The sequence below is a fragment of the Dunckerocampus dactyliophorus genome, chromosome 10 (assembly GCF_027744805.1).
Source record: "Dunckerocampus dactyliophorus isolate RoL2022-P2 chromosome 10, RoL_Ddac_1.1, whole genome shotgun sequence".
In the NCBI taxonomy this organism is placed as follows: domain Eukaryota; kingdom Metazoa; phylum Chordata; class Actinopteri; order Syngnathiformes; family Syngnathidae; genus Dunckerocampus; species Dunckerocampus dactyliophorus.
The window spans coordinates 9588964-9606469 of NC_072828.1; the positions used below are offsets into that span (position 1 = coordinate 9588964).

The 17506-nt window shown below is 41.6% G+C and overlaps 2 protein-coding genes across 6 annotated transcripts; one reads left to right on the plus strand and one right to left on the minus strand.

Annotated features, from left to right (window-relative positions):
* The first annotated feature begins 15 nt into the window (after positions 1 to 15).
* Positions 16 to 6222, plus strand: LOC129189196 (ELAV-like protein 1). Of its 2 annotated transcripts, XM_054790630.1 has the most exons (8): positions 16 to 217; positions 868 to 930; positions 1014 to 1070; positions 1150 to 1318; positions 4617 to 4720; positions 5144 to 5297; positions 5385 to 5610; positions 5705 to 6222. In XM_054790630.1, the coding sequence occupies exons 2-8, from the start codon at positions 895 to 897 to the stop codon at positions 6018 to 6020; spliced, it is 1062 nt and encodes a 353-aa protein (XP_054646605.1). In that variant the 5' UTR covers positions 16 to 217; positions 868 to 894; the 3' UTR covers positions 6021 to 6222. The 2 variants fall into 2 exon arrangements, with proteins under 2 accessions (XP_054646605.1, XP_054646606.1); XM_054790631.1 differs by lacking the exon at positions 1014 to 1070.
* A 5168-nt stretch (positions 6223 to 11390) lies between these two features.
* On the minus strand, positions 11391 to 17224 carry LOC129189131 (cytochrome P450 2J6-like). Of its 4 annotated transcripts, none has more exons than XM_054790497.1 (9): positions 17008 to 17224; positions 15816 to 15981; positions 13446 to 13598; positions 13208 to 13368; positions 12942 to 13118; positions 12737 to 12875; positions 12467 to 12654; positions 11956 to 12097; positions 11391 to 11887 (listed from the first exon to the last, which is right to left on the minus strand). In XM_054790497.1, the coding sequence occupies exons 1-9, from the start codon at positions 17194 to 17196 to the stop codon at positions 11751 to 11753; spliced, it is 1452 nt and encodes a 483-aa protein (XP_054646472.1). In that variant the 5' UTR covers positions 17197 to 17224; the 3' UTR covers positions 11391 to 11750. The 4 variants fall into 4 exon arrangements, with proteins under 4 accessions (XP_054646472.1, XP_054646473.1, XP_054646471.1 ...); XM_054790498.1 differs by having other exon boundaries at positions 11945 to 12097; XM_054790496.1 differs by having other exon boundaries at positions 12737 to 13118.
* Between the last annotated feature and the right edge of the window lie 282 nt (positions 17225 to 17506).

A 17506-nucleotide genomic window follows, 5' to 3' on the forward strand; every position in this document is an offset into this window, starting at 1 on the left:
AGAAGAATCACTCGAAGAAGAAGAAGAGAAAGCCGAAGAAGAAGAAGACAACCACGAAGACGACTACGCAGGCAAATCTGCAGCATTGTCTCCGCGTGACCCTTCCTTTTGGTAAAATTTAAGTTTAGCGACTCGTGTTGCGTTTTTATTTGAAGGAGAAGAAGAACCCAAGGAGCTTTGTGTGAATCCTGACAGTTCGTGATCTTCCAAGATCCGGGTAAGAATTTAACGCTGGTTCTGTTAGCGGAAATAGCTCCCGCCATTATTTTCTTTGTCTGAGCCCCGGCTAATGTTAGCTGCTACACGTTCATCATTAACACATTAACACATGCAACATTCATACACACGTCGTCACAATTTTCATTAGGTTTATAAATTTCGTCATGTGTAAGAGATTGCTTCATGCTCGTTAATGTAACAAATACACTGTGTTTATGTAGTGTATGTATTGTCTAATGAATATCGCCGTACATGGCCGATTGGTCAAAGTTATGATTGTAATGTGATTTTTCTTTTTTTAAACCTTGGCTGACAGGTGTAAATGCAAACACAAAAGTACTCCAAAACCATTAACATCTTATAACAAATGGAACATGCTGCATCCACATGCACTGCAAGATAAGTAAATAAATGCAAAAGAAAAATACTTAAATGACAGACCAACCTCAAGACAACAACACTTTTTTCTGGGCATCCTGCCGATGTCTTTAAAGACTGGCATCCAGCTGATAGTCATACAACCTTTGTTTGTGGTCATTCATATACACCGTAAGACAAAACTATATAATGTGTCGTCAGGTAAAGTCCACATGAAGGATTCAGGGTTATGTTGCTGGTCACTGTCATGAATGTAATACTCTGTTACAGCTTTGATCAGTCACTTCAGTGGTCGCCATGGCGCTGAGACGAGGACACATCAGGTACTTGAAGGTGAGAGAATAACTTGGGAGACTGTGGACACATTTTAATAGTGAAAGGTCCATGGCTAAATGTATGCAGTGTTGCATTTTCAGGTGTGCGAGGTGCAAACATCTCAGAGCGACGTCAGAGATGGCCAAGGAGGTGGAAAGGTGACTTAGTGTTACTGCAGGCGGCGCTACTGAGCTGTTGTCACTGTGGCGATCACTCACGCGTGCGCTCTGCTCGCAGGAGATGTACGACAACGGCTACAACGACCAGATGATGGAGGACGACAACTCCAGAACCAACCTGATCGTCAACTACCTGCCGCAGAGCATGAACCAGGACGAACTTCGCAACCTGTTCAGCAACGTTGGCGAGGTGGAGTCGGCTAAGCTGATCAGGGACAAAGTTGCAGGTAAATCCACCTATTGTTGCTTCAGACTAAACTACTAGCTAACGCAGCCGTCTTTACCACATCCTGCCATCTCTTTGATGGTGTGGAATAAAGTTGGAACTATTCAAATGAGTGCTTATTACAGATCTCTGAGTCAACAAAGAAAAACATTCAGTGGAGGCGGTGTTTCAATTCGTGCACTTCTATACTTACACTTCAATATGTATACTATGTAGACTGTGTACTTACTTCTTGAGTGCAAATTTTCACGGTGTAGTGCTATCCCAAATCCATTACTGTTATTGCACACAACGATACTTTCTCTTCTTATCTCCCTTTTGATGGTCAATTGCAACCACTGGAGTTAGTCCCACCCACTCCCCCTTTGCCACATAACCGAGATGTAGCTGATTGAGCGTGCTTAAGCTCCATTGATACGCATTTGCCATTTGGGCCGAGTTTCTCTTGAGGATGAATAAAGTATATATCTGGGGATTGGTGGCGCTCTGCATTTTGTAAATGCACTTAAGCCCTCAAAGTGTGAAGTGTAAGTGCGCCAGTTGAAACAGAGCCTCTGTCATTTTAGCACGTTAGCAGATGATGGTGATGATGATGTCTAAATTTTAATGAAGTGTTGCGTGACAAGTCACGACAAAGACATCTGGACTAGGCATGGGTCGTTATTGGTTTCAGGGTATACCAGGGTATGGAAAAAAATCACTTAAAAACCACTGAATTTGTCCCTCATACCGTTCCTGTGGTATGAGAGAAAGTGGAGGTCCAGCGCAGCCACTATGTGGAAATACTTTGTCACGTCCTGTATTTTTCATCGCAGTTGGAATTGGGCTTCAATGTGTTGAAACCACAGGCTTGTACAGAGTTTCCAAAAGTCGGGCATAGATGGCACTGACGTTAGCTGCTTCGTTAGCATTGAGCGGCGCCGGTATATCCGCGCTGTTGACGCCGTTGTTTTTAAGTTATTTGTTGTGGCCTTCTTGAGCCACTTGGCTGCATTTATGTTTATTTGCATTTTGCATTTTTTTTTTTTTTAACTAAGAAAAGATTTGTGTTTTGACTTGAGTTGCAGGATTAGCCACAGTAGACTGCGTTTTATTTACAGTGGTGTGTGTGTGAACGTGTATGGCTCCTTCCTGATTTTTTTTTTTTTTTGTGCATGTTTGTCGCACTTAAATGTTTCAGATCATCAAAAAATTTTAATCTTAGTCAATGACAACACAACCGAACACAAAATGTAGTAGTACTTTTTATTATTAAGTGAGAAAAAAATCCAAACCTACATGGCCCTGTGTGGAAAAAGTGATTGCCCCCTAAACCTAATAACTGGCTGGGCCACCCTTAGCAGCCTCAGCTGCAATCAAGTGTTTGTGATAACTTGCAATGAGTCTCTTACAGCGCTGTGGAGGAATTTTGGCCCACTCATCTTTGCAGAATTGTTGTAATTCAGCCACATTGGAGGGTTTTCCAGCATGAACTGCCTTTCTAAGGTCATGCCACAGCAAGGCTTCATTTTGTTTTTTTTCCGCCATTCAGAGGTGGACTTGCTGGTGTGTTTTGGATCATTGTCCTTCTGCAGAACCCAAGTTGGTTTCACAACCAACAGATGGCCTGACATTCTCCTTCAGCATTGTTTGGTAGACAGCAGAATTCATGGTTCCATTTATCACAGCAAGTCTTCCAGGTCCTGAAGCAGCAACACAGCCCAGGACCATCACACTACCACCACCATATTTTACTGTTGGTATGATGTTCTTTTTCTGAAATGCGGTATTACTTTTACAGCAGATGTAATGGGACACATGTCTTCCAAGAAGTTTAACTTTTGTCTTGTCAGACCACAGAGTATTTCCCCAAAGATCTTGGGGATCAACATGTTTTCTGGCAAAACTGAGATGAGTCTTAATGTTCTTGTTCAGCAGTGTTTTTCATCGTAGAACTCTGCCATGCAGGCTGTTTTTCCCCAGTGTCTTTCTTATGGTGGAGTCATGAACACTGACCTTAACTGAAGCAAGTGAGGTCTGCAGTTCTTTGGATGTTGTTGTGGGGTCTTTTGTGACCTTGGATGAGTTGTTGCTGGAGTCCCAAAGCTTTAGAAATGGTTTTGTAACCTTTTCCACTGATAGATCTCAATTACTTTCTTTCTAGTGTGTTCCTGAAACTATTTAGATCTCTGCATGTTGTGTTGCTTTTGAGGATGTTTTGGTGTACTTCACCTTGTTAGGCAGGTCCTATTTAAGTGATTTCTTGACTCTCAGGCTCATGTAGGTTTGGGATTTTTTTTAGTAAAAAGTTTCATGTAAAAGCTGCATTTTGTGTTCAGTTGTGTTGTCTTTGACTAATATTTTAATTAGTTTGATCTGAAACATTTAAGTGTGACAAACATGCGCAAAAAAGAAATCAGGAAGGCGGCAAAAACCTTTTCACACCACTGTATTTAAATGCTGTATGTTCCACTTCCATTGAGTTCTATGATATGGTTTAAAAATGACTGTTTTTGAGTTGACTTTTTATCTCTTCTGTTCAAGAAAAATATTTAAAAATGACACATTTTAGAGCTATAATTATAAGGCTATCATAGCCTGATCTAGGCTATCATATAGTCAGAATCTCATACCGGCCCATGCCTAGTAAGGACATGTGATGACTCTCTCCTTAAGTAATTTTTTTCCCCAAATGTTTTATTTATTTATTTTTTGGGTTGATTTTTAAGATCTCCAATAATTCTGGAATGTGTGTTTATTTATTTATTTTTGTTTCCTTGCACTACACTGTGCCATGTACATTTGCATACAAAGTATCTGCGGCCATTTTTATTTTGTTTTTGATGACAGTTTTGCTCCTGTCTTTCTTTTGTGCACTCTTGTTGTAACTTTTGTTTTACGCTCTTAGGAGCAATTCATTTAATACTGTTAACGAGTGCTAATGTCAAGATTAAAGGGCCAGTTCACACTGCTCTTGGCACACTGCATTTTTAAAGGTATTTGAATGTTTCAGTGACACCCTCAACCAACATGGTGAACTGGTCCTTTAAACTAGCGCCGTAGACTGCAGATGTTTTTATTGGATGTGAAATAACGACGTTTTGTTTGAATGTTTCCTCAGAGTGAACGCTCTTGTCGTAAAGCTTTCTTTTATAATGTCATGGTGGAAGTGTCTCGCCAGGTCACAGGTCTCCTCGTCTCAACCGACCAGAAGCGTTCACGTCTACTTCCAACAATGTACTCTTTTGTTGAGTTTGACTTCTGACCTCCTGTAATTTTTTTCTGGTTTTGTTTTGTTGTTTTGCTTTGTGTTTCTCTAGGCAACAGTTTAGGTTACGGCTTTGTTAACTTTGTTAACGCTAGTGATGCCGAGAGGGCAATCAGTTCCCTCAACGGCCTGAGGCTACAGTCTAAAACTATCAAGGTAAAGTTCCACAGGTGCTCTTTGATTTTCACATGCTATGTTCTCCCGCTCAGTGGCGGTGCTGTTTCTGCATCTGCAAGGTAGTTTGAACACTGTTTTTTTTCACCCAACAACTTGTTTTTACTGTGTTTTTTTTTCTTTTTTTTTCTTTTTCTTTTTTTTTTAAAAAAACTGATACTTTTATTTTATAAACTGTTTTTTTTTTTTTTTTTGACCAAAGTGCTTGTTTGACGCCTTTTGTTTTGATGTAATGTGATAAATCTTTTTTTTTTTTTCTTTTGACTATATCATCCAACTTAAATGGGTTAAATGTATTTTTTGTTTTTGAAACTGTAAACTTATTTCATTGCAACTATTATATTGAACGCTGACATTTTGTTTGATGGTCATCAAGACAGTAAAGCCGTTGCGGTCTACTTGCAGGTGTCGTATGCACGTCCGAGCTCGGACACCATCAAAGATGCTAATCTGTACATTAGCGGTCTGCCACGCAATTTGAGCCAACAGGACCTGGAAGACATGTTTTCTCGCTACGGACACATCATCAATTCTCGAGTGCTGGTGGACCAGGCCTCAGGTGATCACGCACTCAGTCATTCAGTTATTCCTGGTATGTAAGTTGCTGTATAGTCTGTTATTCTGAAATATGCGCTCGGCCTTGTAGGTTTGTCGCGGGGCGTAGCCTTCATCAGATTTGACAAGAGGGCCGAGGCCGAGGACGCCGTCAAACATCTCAACGGGCAATCGCCTCCCGGCACCTCTGAGCCAATCACGGTCAAGTTTGCCGCCAATCCCAACCAGGCCCGGAACTCTCAACTGATGTCGCAAATATACCACGGTCAATCACGACGTTTTGGAGGACCTGTCCACCACCAGGCGCAGAGGGTCAGGTGAGTGTACATTTTATGAATAACAAAAAGTAACTAACGTTTGGAGATGTTTTTTTTTTTTTTTTTCTCATCTACTTAATGTTTGTTGCCTTAGATTCTCTCCGATGAGTGTTGACCACATGGGTGGAGGGGGTGGAGCTTCAGGGGGCTCGTCGGGTTGGTGCATCTTTATCTACAACCTGGGCCAGGAAGTGGACGAGGCCATCCTCTGGCAGCTCTTTGGGCCTTTCGGTGCTGTTGTAAATGTGAAGGTGATACGGGATTTCAACACTAACAAGTGCAAAGGCTTCGGCTTCGTCACCATGACCAACTACGAGGAGGCCGCCTTGGCCATCCACAATCTGAACGGCTACAGACTGGGAGACAAAGTCCTCCAAGTGTCATTTAAAACCAGTAAAGGTCACAAGTAGAGGACACACCATTGTTCATAGAAAGGTTTAGTGAGGTGTTAAGTTTTGCAAATATTATTAAAGCGTTTCAACAGGTTTTGTTGTCCACCTAATAATTATCTTAAATATAATTGACAGTTGTTTAAGACAATAAGGACTGTCATTGTATGCATTTTTTTTTTGTGTCATGGTGGGAAGAATAAAGACTATTTGTCTAACTTGACTTATAGCTGTCAAAGTTTGTCACAGCCAAATCAATATCTCATATTTTTGTTAAAAAAATATTTTTTGGGAAGCAATATAGTGTAGGCACTGTCATGGTGGCCAGTGAATGTGGGTATTGTGTGGTATTTCATAGTAGGACAGATTTAACTTGTAATGGGTAACGGTACCTCAGTACAGCCAAGTTGCTGTAATATAGTGTATCCACCAGGGGGAGTCAACGCGTGCGTATACTGTAAGTGCTGTGAAAAAGTGCCCTCTTGCTGATTTCTTTTTATGCGTGTATGTCACACTTAAATGTTTCAGATCATCAAACAAAAACAATTAGTCATTGACGACACAACAGAACACAAAATGCAGTTTAAAATGAAACTATTAAGGGAGGGGAAAAAAAACAAACCTACATGGCCCTGTGTGAAACCAATGTGGGTTCTGCAGCAGGACAATGATCCAAAACACACCAGCAAGTCCACCTCTGAATGGCTGAAGAAAAACAAAATGAAGACTTTGGAGTGTCCTAGTCAAAGTTCTGATCTGAATCCTATTGCGATGCTGTGGCATGACCTTAAAAAGGTCGTTCATGCTGGAAAACCCTCCAATGTGGCTGAATTACAACAATTCTGCAAAGATGAGTGGGCCAAAATTCCTCCACAGCACTGTAAGAGACTCATTGCAAGTTATTGCAAACACTTGATTGCAGTTGTTGCTGCTAAGGGTGGCCCAACCAGTTATTAGGTTTAGGGGGCCATCAGTTTTTCACACAGGACCATGTAGGTTTGGATTTTTTTCTCCATTAATAATAAACACTTTCATTTAAAAACTGCATTATGTGTTCAGTTGTGTTGTCATTGACTAATATTGAAATTTGTTTTAATCTGAAACTTAACATGCAAAAAAAAGAAATCAGAAAGGGGGCAACCACTTGTTCACACCACTGTATATATAATATAATATAATTCCACTGCAAATCCTCGGTGAGGTATTGGTACACCGTTCTGCCTTTCGAGGGAAAGGAAATGGGTTAGCTCCCGGCCACAGGATTGTGTCAGGAAGGACAACCGGTGTAAAAGCTAAATGAAAAACCATTCATGCAAATGACTCGCTGTACCGACAGGAATAACACAAAAATGAAAAAAAGGTTTATTTGAGGAGATCACCATCTCCCCACTCCCCATTCTCTCACGCCTCACAATACAGTATGTTGTCTATACAGTACTCGGCTTTAATCAGGTGTCCAATGTCCACATTTGAAGATACTGTACATGCTTTTCATTGCTCTACGGAGTCACACCTTAAATACACTGCACTGAGTCACTTCAATTCATCAATATGCCACAGCCGGCTTTTTTTGTCCTCCAAGACAAAGTCCAGGCAGAGATCTATTACTACAGATCGGGTGGACTTGCTGCCCCATGATCGTTAATGAAGCCAACCCGCCACCCACCCACACAGTCATCCAGGAGAGCCAGAGGATGGCCAACATTGTTCCTGTCAACAGACTTAAAATGACTACCAAAGACACACAACTGGGGTAGTACGTCCTAGTACGCTCCTATACGTTTTTCCCTGCTTTCTGGCTCGTGTTGTGCTTCCTGTGTTTTTTGTTAGATGCTAATGCTATGTGCTTCCTGCTTGGGTTTGCCAGCACAGTGTTGTGTTCTACTATTGTGTTAGTTTTCCCTGTCAGCCTTTTGTTGTCAGCGTGTTCAGTTTTGCTACCCTTTTGGACTTTCATATTTGTGTTGTACGTTTTCCCTTTGTGGACACCTTTTTGTTCTAATTAAATATTTTTTTGTTACCTTTTAGACTGTGTTCCTCTGCACTGAGATCCACACATTGGTATTGGCTAGCGCCATACCTGACATGACTCTATGTTTATTAAGAGAAGGGTGAGAGACATTGTTGGCCAGTGGTGGCCTGACCTGTCATGCTGTGCAGTCCTGACCCTTTGGTTCTTTATGTAGGTGTTGAGGTGTCAACATTGCAGTTAATAAAGGAGGGGGGATGCTGCAGTTGGAGGCACCGTTGTCATGTGTTCCCGCCTGCCCTCAATTTAGTCAGATTGTGGTGCAATTAAAATGGTGGGGCAGTCTGTTGGATGACAGAGGCGTAGAGGGCAGGAGCCGTTCCACGGTGAGGTGGATGACACATCTACCTTTATCCCCGCCCCTCCAGGTCCTAGTGATGTGTGAGAAATATCGTGATGGGGAAGAGGAGTTTGTGGGGAGAGAGCAGCGATGCTGCCTGCCACCCTCCATTGCAGGCAGGGACAGGGACCACTCAACCCGGGAGCATACTCAGGTTACCGAAGGGCACCGCACCACCAGCAGACCTCACCAGGCAGCCAGCAGCCTGCCAGGAGCCCCAATACTACCAGGGCTGAGCATGCTCTGGGCGAAGGACCTAGGCCAGCCTGGTCCCAGGCACAGCCGCACAAGGGGGGGCCATCCCGACAGGACATGAAACTCATCCCCCTCTTCCCCCCAACAGGAGTAGGCCACCAAGGTCGCTGGTCGCTCCCATCAATGGGCAATCCCCAAAAGGTGGGCTTCCTTCACAAGGGACGACACGCCACCTTGGCTAGAACCAGAGCCCCTGGACCAACCGGCACAACGAGGCAGCCCAGGTGACACCCAGTGATCACCCCAGACCCCCCTACCACTCCACACCGCCACACCATAGCTACAAGGAGGTCAAGTACGCCGCACCAGAGTACAGTGACCATGTGCTACCCCACCCCCGCAGGCCACCAGGGACCCACAGTGATCCAGGTGCCCCCTTCCCAACCCAGCCTTTTTTGTGCTAGATTTGTTCGGCTCTTGAATCAATTTTCCTCATGCAAAATAAACAAATTATGTTTTCAAACCTTATATTTGTCGTTGAAAAAGGCCAATTAAAGGCTCAGGAAGGTTTTGCAGTTCATATTTTGATTTGAGCATGAATCAGTAATTTACAGTGGACCTTTCTATTTTTCACATTTTATGAGATTGAATTTGAAATTTGTGGCTTTTATTAGCTGTAATCATCAAAATTAAATAAATTATTGAAATATTTTACTCTAAGGTGAATATATAGATTATGAGATTATGAGTTTCACATTTTGAATTGTAATACTGAAATAAATTAACTTTCAAAAATCTATTCATTCATTCGCATATATCAGCATGAGTTCATATTATTATATTATTATATTATCACATATTATTTCTATGTTGTCTATTCGCTCAGTAATTTGTCAAAATCAAATACACTCAGATCTTATTGGCTGTTGAAGGTCGTTCCAATTGGTTTGAAAAAAGTGCGCATCACCCACTTTCCTGAAAAATGTCGGTCTTTCCGTCTTGAGATGGGTGGGCTCAACAGATGTGTTACAAATGTTACCTGAATTCATCCATCTATTCTATGCTGCTTATCCTCATTAGGGTCACGGAGGTATGCTGGAGCCTACCCCAGCTGACTTTGGTACACCCTGGACTGGTCGCCAGCCAATGGCAGGGCACATATAGACAAACAACCAATCACTCTCACATTCATACCTATGGACAATTTAGAGTCGCCAATTAACCTAACATGCATGTTTTTGGAATGTGGGAGGAGAAACCCGGAGAAAACCCACACACGTGCAATTGGTGCTTCATTTCGGTGCGACTCAGGCACCTGCAACAATTACTTGAAGGTGATATTGTGCAGGTAACATCTTGTAAGTAATGTAACATTCTGACAGAGGCACGCAGTCTGACTGTCTTTTTAGACATTATTGCAGACGCCACATGCCAACAGCAGCGCCCATTTCCAACACTGTACACACTTTTCTCCGTTGCTGTCCACAACAGTAAAACTGCACTTCCTCATTATCCACCATTTACAGTCACGGCGTGCGTGGTGTATTCACAAACAGGGGAATTCTGAACATCAACAAAAGCAGGTCCTTTATTTTGCACATTTTCTGTTGCTGGGTTTTGCTGTGATAATTATGACTGAATTATTTGTTGTGGTTTCTATTTAGTTTTGTTGAATTTATGATTTAGTTCTTATTTATATTTTTTAAGTATTGAAACTACTGTTCTGTAGGGGTGAGTCGCATCATATGAAAATGTCATGTGATCAAGATTGCACCGTTCTGACTACATGGGGGTACCCACGGCTGCTGCTGAGCATACATTTTTACATAGAATGTCTTTGTTTTTGTCATAAATAGCCTATTTTGACACAAACTCAGCCTCATTCGTGTTAATAAAGAATTGAAAATGATACAAGATCTTATGCAAGGTGGTGGCGCGTACACACAACGAAGCCCAGCTTCTCTTCCAGATTGTCGTTTTGTAGTTGGTTTGCACATCGGGTCTGGTTTAACATTTTACACTCAACAAGAGCTTTTGGATGTTGGGTTTTGCAGTGCTAACATTTTTATCAGTGATCTTTGACTTGTCCCAGAGACCTCCAGAGCATCAGAGTCTACGCACACCTCCCAGCCAGGCAGAAGTGCTCGCAAGTGGCTATGAACACATTAAAAAAAGGCCAGGAAGGCGGGAAGGAATACGAGCTAAACTCACGCTAACACCGATCGCTAATGTGCGGTCTTTAGTGAATAAAATGGCTGAGTTACAATTCCACATTTTTATCTGAGTGTTTTAGTCTTGTTCTTTGAAGTAGAAAAAGAAAATGAGATCTGTGCATTTGTCAGGATCGCCATTAGCGGTGTTCTTCAAAAAACAACAAACATTCGAATATTAGCCAACGATGGCCAAAATCTAACAAATCTGATTCAACTATGAAAATCCTTAGTCGAAGACGGCACTACTATTCTGTTTAACTAGCATGTCACAAAAATCTGTAAAAATAAAAAGGAATCGTTTTTGGAAAAAATTGTTATGTTTTCCGGCAAGTTTCGCCACTGTTGCGAAAGTATCGATTTGGCACTGGTATCGGAAATATGTAAACAGTACCCGAACCTAGTAATGAATATATCCAATATTCAATAGAATATTATTGCTAGCGTTCGTAATGCTTATTTTGTAATATTGTTAAGCCTGGTCAAGAATAGAAGGTGTACCTTAGACATTTAGAGAAAAACATGGCAGGTTATTAATGGAATGTTAAGTTCTTCGGTGGAAAGTAAGAGTCACATTACTTTTAAATCAAAGATTTATTGACTTTCTCCAGGATGAACCAGAAACATCGAGCAGCAGTGAGAGTCCTCGTTGACTGAATCATGTAAGTCAATCAGTCTTGTGATTCTTCTGTACGTCAATGAACTAATCAGTCCATCAAATCATGATGTAATCACTAAGTTCTTAAAAAATTGTAAGTCTTGTTAAAAGATTTTAATTGTGAGCATGTCTATTGAAAGAAATGGTACTGTTAAAGTGTAATATGAGCTATACATTCATTCATTCTCCACATTTGACCTCATTACAGCAATGTCTTTACCTATCCCCTGACTGAAAAACCTTCGAAGTTCAAATCATTTTTGAAGTTTAGCAAAAGAAACAAATAACATTTATTGCATTTTGTGTTACAGTGCATCAATTAGCGAGTCTTGAAGTACATCTTGAAGCTTAACTCTTCTTCATCGGGGGCGGAGAACGAGAACTTCTGAAGCAAAGCCACCAAAAACAGGAAAATCTCCATCCTGGCCAATCCTTCTCCAATACACACACGCTTCCCTGTAAGGTTGATGAAGGTTTCAGAACCAGCATAGCTCATGACATATGTTGACGTACGAGTGGCTGACCTGCAGCAAAAGGCAGGAAGGCTTCTTTCTTTAGGAACTTTCCATCAGCATCAAGGAAGTGTCCAGGGTTAAAGGTGTGTGGTGTTTCCCATTCATTCTTGTCAAACAGCACAGACATCAGAAAGATCATCACGCAAGTACCCTGGAAACAAAACACATTCCCATGTTTTTCCCAAGAAAGTTGAAGCTAAGAAGTGCGGTTCCTGGAGTTGGTGTTGTTGCTGGGGAGCCAATGACTTGACAAACTTACAGCTCGTTATCTTACGACTGCTGGCAGCGTTCCGATTACTCAATACTGTAAAACAGCCCCCATTCTAAACTGAGTCGACCAAACTGAAATTAGGCCAGAAAGGGACACAGTGCACTGTATGTCCAGTTTAAGTGATTGCCTTGTTGACGCTTTGCAATCAACTTCTGGTCAGGTAAAGATCCTCTGGTTGGTGACATGTGGTCCATAAAATGTGAGCACTCAAATTGTTGGCTTTGACTTAGAATTTCTGAGTCACAGCACCTTTGGTATGTCGTAGCCCCCGAGTTGTGTGTCGTTGGCGGCCACTCTGGGTACATTGAACGGAACAATGTTGGCCATCCTGTGGATCTCATGGACGACAGCGTTTGTGTAGGGCAGGTTGACTCTGTCAGCCATATTGGGCAAACGAGTCCGCCCGATCACTTGGTCAATCTCTGCATGGACCTTCTCTGGAAGTACATGCTCATTTATTTTCAAAGAATACTCATCGGTAGGCCAACACTCGTCTGGAGGGCCGTGATGCTGACCTACCCTGGACTTCTGGGTTTTCAATGAGGTACAACAAACCCAGCTTCAAAGTGGCGGCCGTGGGTAATGTTCCTGCCATGAAGAGATCCATGGAACACAGAACCAAATTGTTCTCATTGAAGCCATGATCGTTTTCAGCGTGCTGGAACGAAAATATGGTAAGTTGACGCTTTGTAGCGTTTTGTTTGCATGATGGCGTTTCACTCACATTCTTCATTTCTATCAGGAAAGAGTCAATGTAGTCCCTGGGATTGTTGGGGTCCAGGTCCTGTTTGTGCCTCTTCACTTCCTCACTGATGAAATCAGAGATGTTGTTGAAATGGCGAAATATCTTGTTGTGAGGACCTGGCAGGTGCTTCATTATTCGGGGGACTACCTCGTAGAGCTGCACAGTAAAAAAATAGCGGATGAGTGAGAGTTCCATTTTATATTTCTGTTTTCTTTAGGACTCAACTGGCCAAATCATTGACATACGTCAAACCATATGGAAGTCTCCAATTTAACAAATTCAGTCCAATTGCGCATCATGATAACAAAGTTGTGGTCGCTGTACTCAAAACGTCTTCCCATCACCAGCTGGCAGATGATGTTGGACACAGCGTTGGTGAAGAGTCCTCTTGGATCGAAAGGTTCACCTGGACAGGGAGAATTATTCATTAATGCAAATATGTTTTTTATTTGCATGTGGATGTCCAGTAGTGTGCTGAATTACTCTTGTGGCTCTCAATCTCCTCCACCAAGTGCCGAGCCTCCTCACAGATGTTTCGCTCCATAAGATTCCTTCCAACACCAAAGTTGCGCATAGTGGACAAGGCGAAATGCCGCTGCTTCTTCCACGGTTCACCATTGCTAGTGAACAGACCATCTGTGACAAGCGTGCGGAGGGCAAGCAAGTTAATGACTACCGGTAGTTAATACTTCACAAGGCGACTGGAGTTTGTGGTAGAATTGGCCGCGAGAGGAGTAGCCTTGAGCAATAGAAATAGTAAACCCCACTTGCGTGTTCGCTGTGTGGATATTTATTATACTGTGTGGATATTGTGTGGCAATTAAGAAAGAAGCAACAACATAAAATAACTTCAAGTATCTTAAAGGGGCCCTATCCTATATTTCTAACTTTTCAGACTTACGTATGTGACACATTATCCTAACCTGATGACTAAAAACTCGACAAGGGAGTCACAATTTAAAGTTGAGGTGCACCCAAAACGTGCTTATTTTTTGCAGTGTTCAATCACCACCACATCATAAAAAACATGTACCGTAAATTACGGTGTGTAAGCCGCACCTGTGTATAAGCCGCACTCAGGAAATTTCGAGGAAAAGACAGATTTGTTCTTATAAAAGCTGCACGTGTGTATAAGCCACAAAGCTCTTTATCTGACAGGAGCCAATCATGAGCTATGAATAAACTCACAACGAGCTTGTCAACCATTGGAAATTGCAGGATGTCATTACTCAATTTAACTGAGTCATCTTACGAACAACATTAAACTTATCGCACGGCAACTACACTCAAACGTTATCCATCAGCAATATAGAAACATGTAAAATATAAAATGGGATATTTAGTGCACAGAAAGACGTTACACAGGAAGATTTTTTAAACGTTTCATCCAGCTCAACACATCATCAATAGGGTAAAACTAACCTGTCTCACGACGTTCTAATCCCAGCTCACGTTCCCTATAAGTGGGTGAACAATCCAACGCTTGGCGAATCCGTGTCAGGCTTGAACAGCGTCCTGATTCTGTTAAAACGTTGTCGGCTCTCTCTTTCGCTGAGCTGTTTGCCATCCACTTTCTATGCCGCTTATCCTCAAATCAATTGCCTTTAACAGCAGTGAAAACCTGTCACTGTGATTGGGGATTTATTGTTGGTTGTGTGTATTTTTGTACTTTGGATACTGCTTTATCGTGATTGATAAGCCTTCACCTTCAATTTGGTACTAAATTAATATGCAGGCTTAAACCATAGCCGTTGTGAGCGGACAAAAAACGCTTAAAGCTTAAATTCAATCCATTCAAACGGAAGGATGCCAACATCAAACTAGAGTAAAAGATATTTAGGATGATTTAGCTCATGTGAAACTTGATCAAAATGTGACTATTCAAAATACTGAGGTTTTCAAGTTACGCCTGGTTTAATTGTTATCCCACTCCTCCTCCTCTCGTGGACAGAAGGGTACAATAACTTCACAAGATTTCCACGAGATTGTGCCCCACCCAACCTATGAATCGTGCGTGGTGATGTGATTCACCAGTGACCACTGGAAACATGGCGCACAAGCGGCACAAACACTTGAAAGTTTGATTACATTTCATAAGAAAGGATGGCAGCACGGCAGGCTGCAGTACTTGTGAAGTGAATATTTCATCACAGGGGGTAAATACTACAAGTATGCAAGAACATTCGCACACTTTTAGAGCATGCGATACATTTTTCACCCACTTCTGCGTCAATCTCAACGCAGCGACAGCTGCAACTTAAGCGTGTCCTCTGCTGTTCACACTGCAGGTAACTAACACTGCTTGTCTGTTAGCGCCATTTGCTTCATTGTAAAACCTGCGATTACTAACTGTTAACGTTAAAAGAATGCCTTCTCATGCATTACCTTTATTTGACCATGACGACGAGAGACTGGCTGACTGGCTCAGAGGCTGGGGGTACTACTTGTAGCTCCGGTTCATGTCGTTTGTGGTAAAAGGTTTGCACCTGTTTGCCACAGTAGATACCTCCAATTTTTGGTCAGTGAATGTGTTAAATTTTTATTTCATTTATCCAAGTGTTTTATTATTATTATGAGGGACCTCTTAAAATCTCACTGTTGGATTTGTAAGGTCATGTTACAAAGTTGATGCAAATTGACCTGTTTCTTCTCCTTTTTTCCCAAATGTGAATCAATAAATAACCAAATTGTTAAGCAGAATGAAATCGGAATTGTAAAAATGTTATCAATACCTAATATCATTTTAAAAGCCCCTGAAATGAACAGGATAGGGCCCCTTTTAAGGTACAAGGATGCTAAGCAGTCAAATGGTTCCACAGCAAGGTGTGTTTGTGTTTGTGCATGTGTGTTTACTTGTTTGTCCGGAGAATAGCCTTGCATAAACAGAACTGTACGGTCGATCCACAAAGTTCTTGGCCTGTGTCACAATGGCCTCCTTTACCATCTTGTAGCTGCACACAAACACGAGCTTTTGATGTCCGTAATGAAAGCGGAATACATTTCCATAGACGTCAGCCATCTGGACACAACATATCAGAAGAAAAAAAAAGTACAATATGGCACCAGGGCAAGTTTAAAGGTGGACGGAAACGAAATAAAATCGGCTTTCTAGCGTTTTGCTTTCTTTTTCTTCAGATTTGTCCTCTCAAAACATGATTGCATGATATGACTTCTAGCAAAATGTGATACTAGTGTCTATTCCGGAAATTCAGTATTTCCTGGTACCGCACCCTTTTTTCACTTTCAAAAATGTTTAGTTTTAATTTCAATTTGTAAAAAGAAGGTCAACAGTTAAAGTGCTCACAACAAATGTTTTAAACAAGTATTACAAAAAAGTATTTACTTAATACTGTCATACTGCTGGCCGCACGGTGGCCAAGTGGTTAGCATGTTGGCCACACAGGAGATTGGGAAGACTTGGGTTCGACTCTCCGCTTGGGCATCTCTGTGTGGAGTTTGCATGTTCTCCCCGTGCGTGCGTGGGTTTTCTCCGGGTACTCCGGTTTCCTCCCACATTCCAAAAACATGCATGTTAGGTTAATTGGAGACTCTAATTGACGTTTCTTCCTCCTTCTTCTTCTCCAGTCTCCAACAGGATTGTTTTTCAGTGGCGAAAGATGTAAAAATGGGTAAATATGTCAACATTCAAGCACACATCTGAGCCAGGAAATATGCCTTTCGATGTTATTTTGTATGTCAAAAATGTTTTAGTGTCACAAGCACTTTAAAAGCATCAAAGTTTTAAAACATGTCAAAATGAACCTGAGTTTCTTTGCGACTCATTATCATAGTGGTTTTCTTAATGTTAATATAAAGTTAATGTGATATTAAAGTATCTCCTTCTCGTGAACCCAATATTGTGTATCGTTTCATCTTGGGGGCTAAATGTATTATCACACCCCAAGTGGACTGTGCACCGTATATGAAAGATGCTTCACATAATTTAACATTCGTTTTTGTTGTAAATCTAACTAAGTTAAAACAGAATTGATTTAATTTCACTGAATATGAATGAGTTCAAGCATCCGGTGTATTCAGATGTTACCTTAGCAAAAGAGATGTGTGGTTGTTTGCTGTCTACGCTTAATAAATTTCCAACAAAGGGGAGAGCAAACGGTCCTGGAGGATAGTTTGGAGGATCCCTGTTTTTGAGGTAGCATGCTACCAGAAAGATTAGAATAAAAGCAAAAAGCCATTTGAGGTCAAACTCCAGCAAAAAATGATAGAACCACATGGTCAGCCAGCTGCAGCTCCTTTGGAAACGTTCTTCACCAATGCAGAGCCATGACTCAGGTAGCATATATGAGCAGTTACAAAAGCAAACAAACACCACACCCACAGTGAAAACCAACTCAACCTTCAAACTCTGATACAGAGAGTGCAGCAACAACAAAAAAAACATTGACTATTGCTGGGTTTCACCTCGCGTCCGGTTGTTTTGGGGGGGGGGTCATGTAAAATCATGTTCTCGCATGTGGAAATAATTTTGAAAATGTTATTACAAATATAGCCCATCATAAAGGGATAAAGGTTCAAGAAAACAC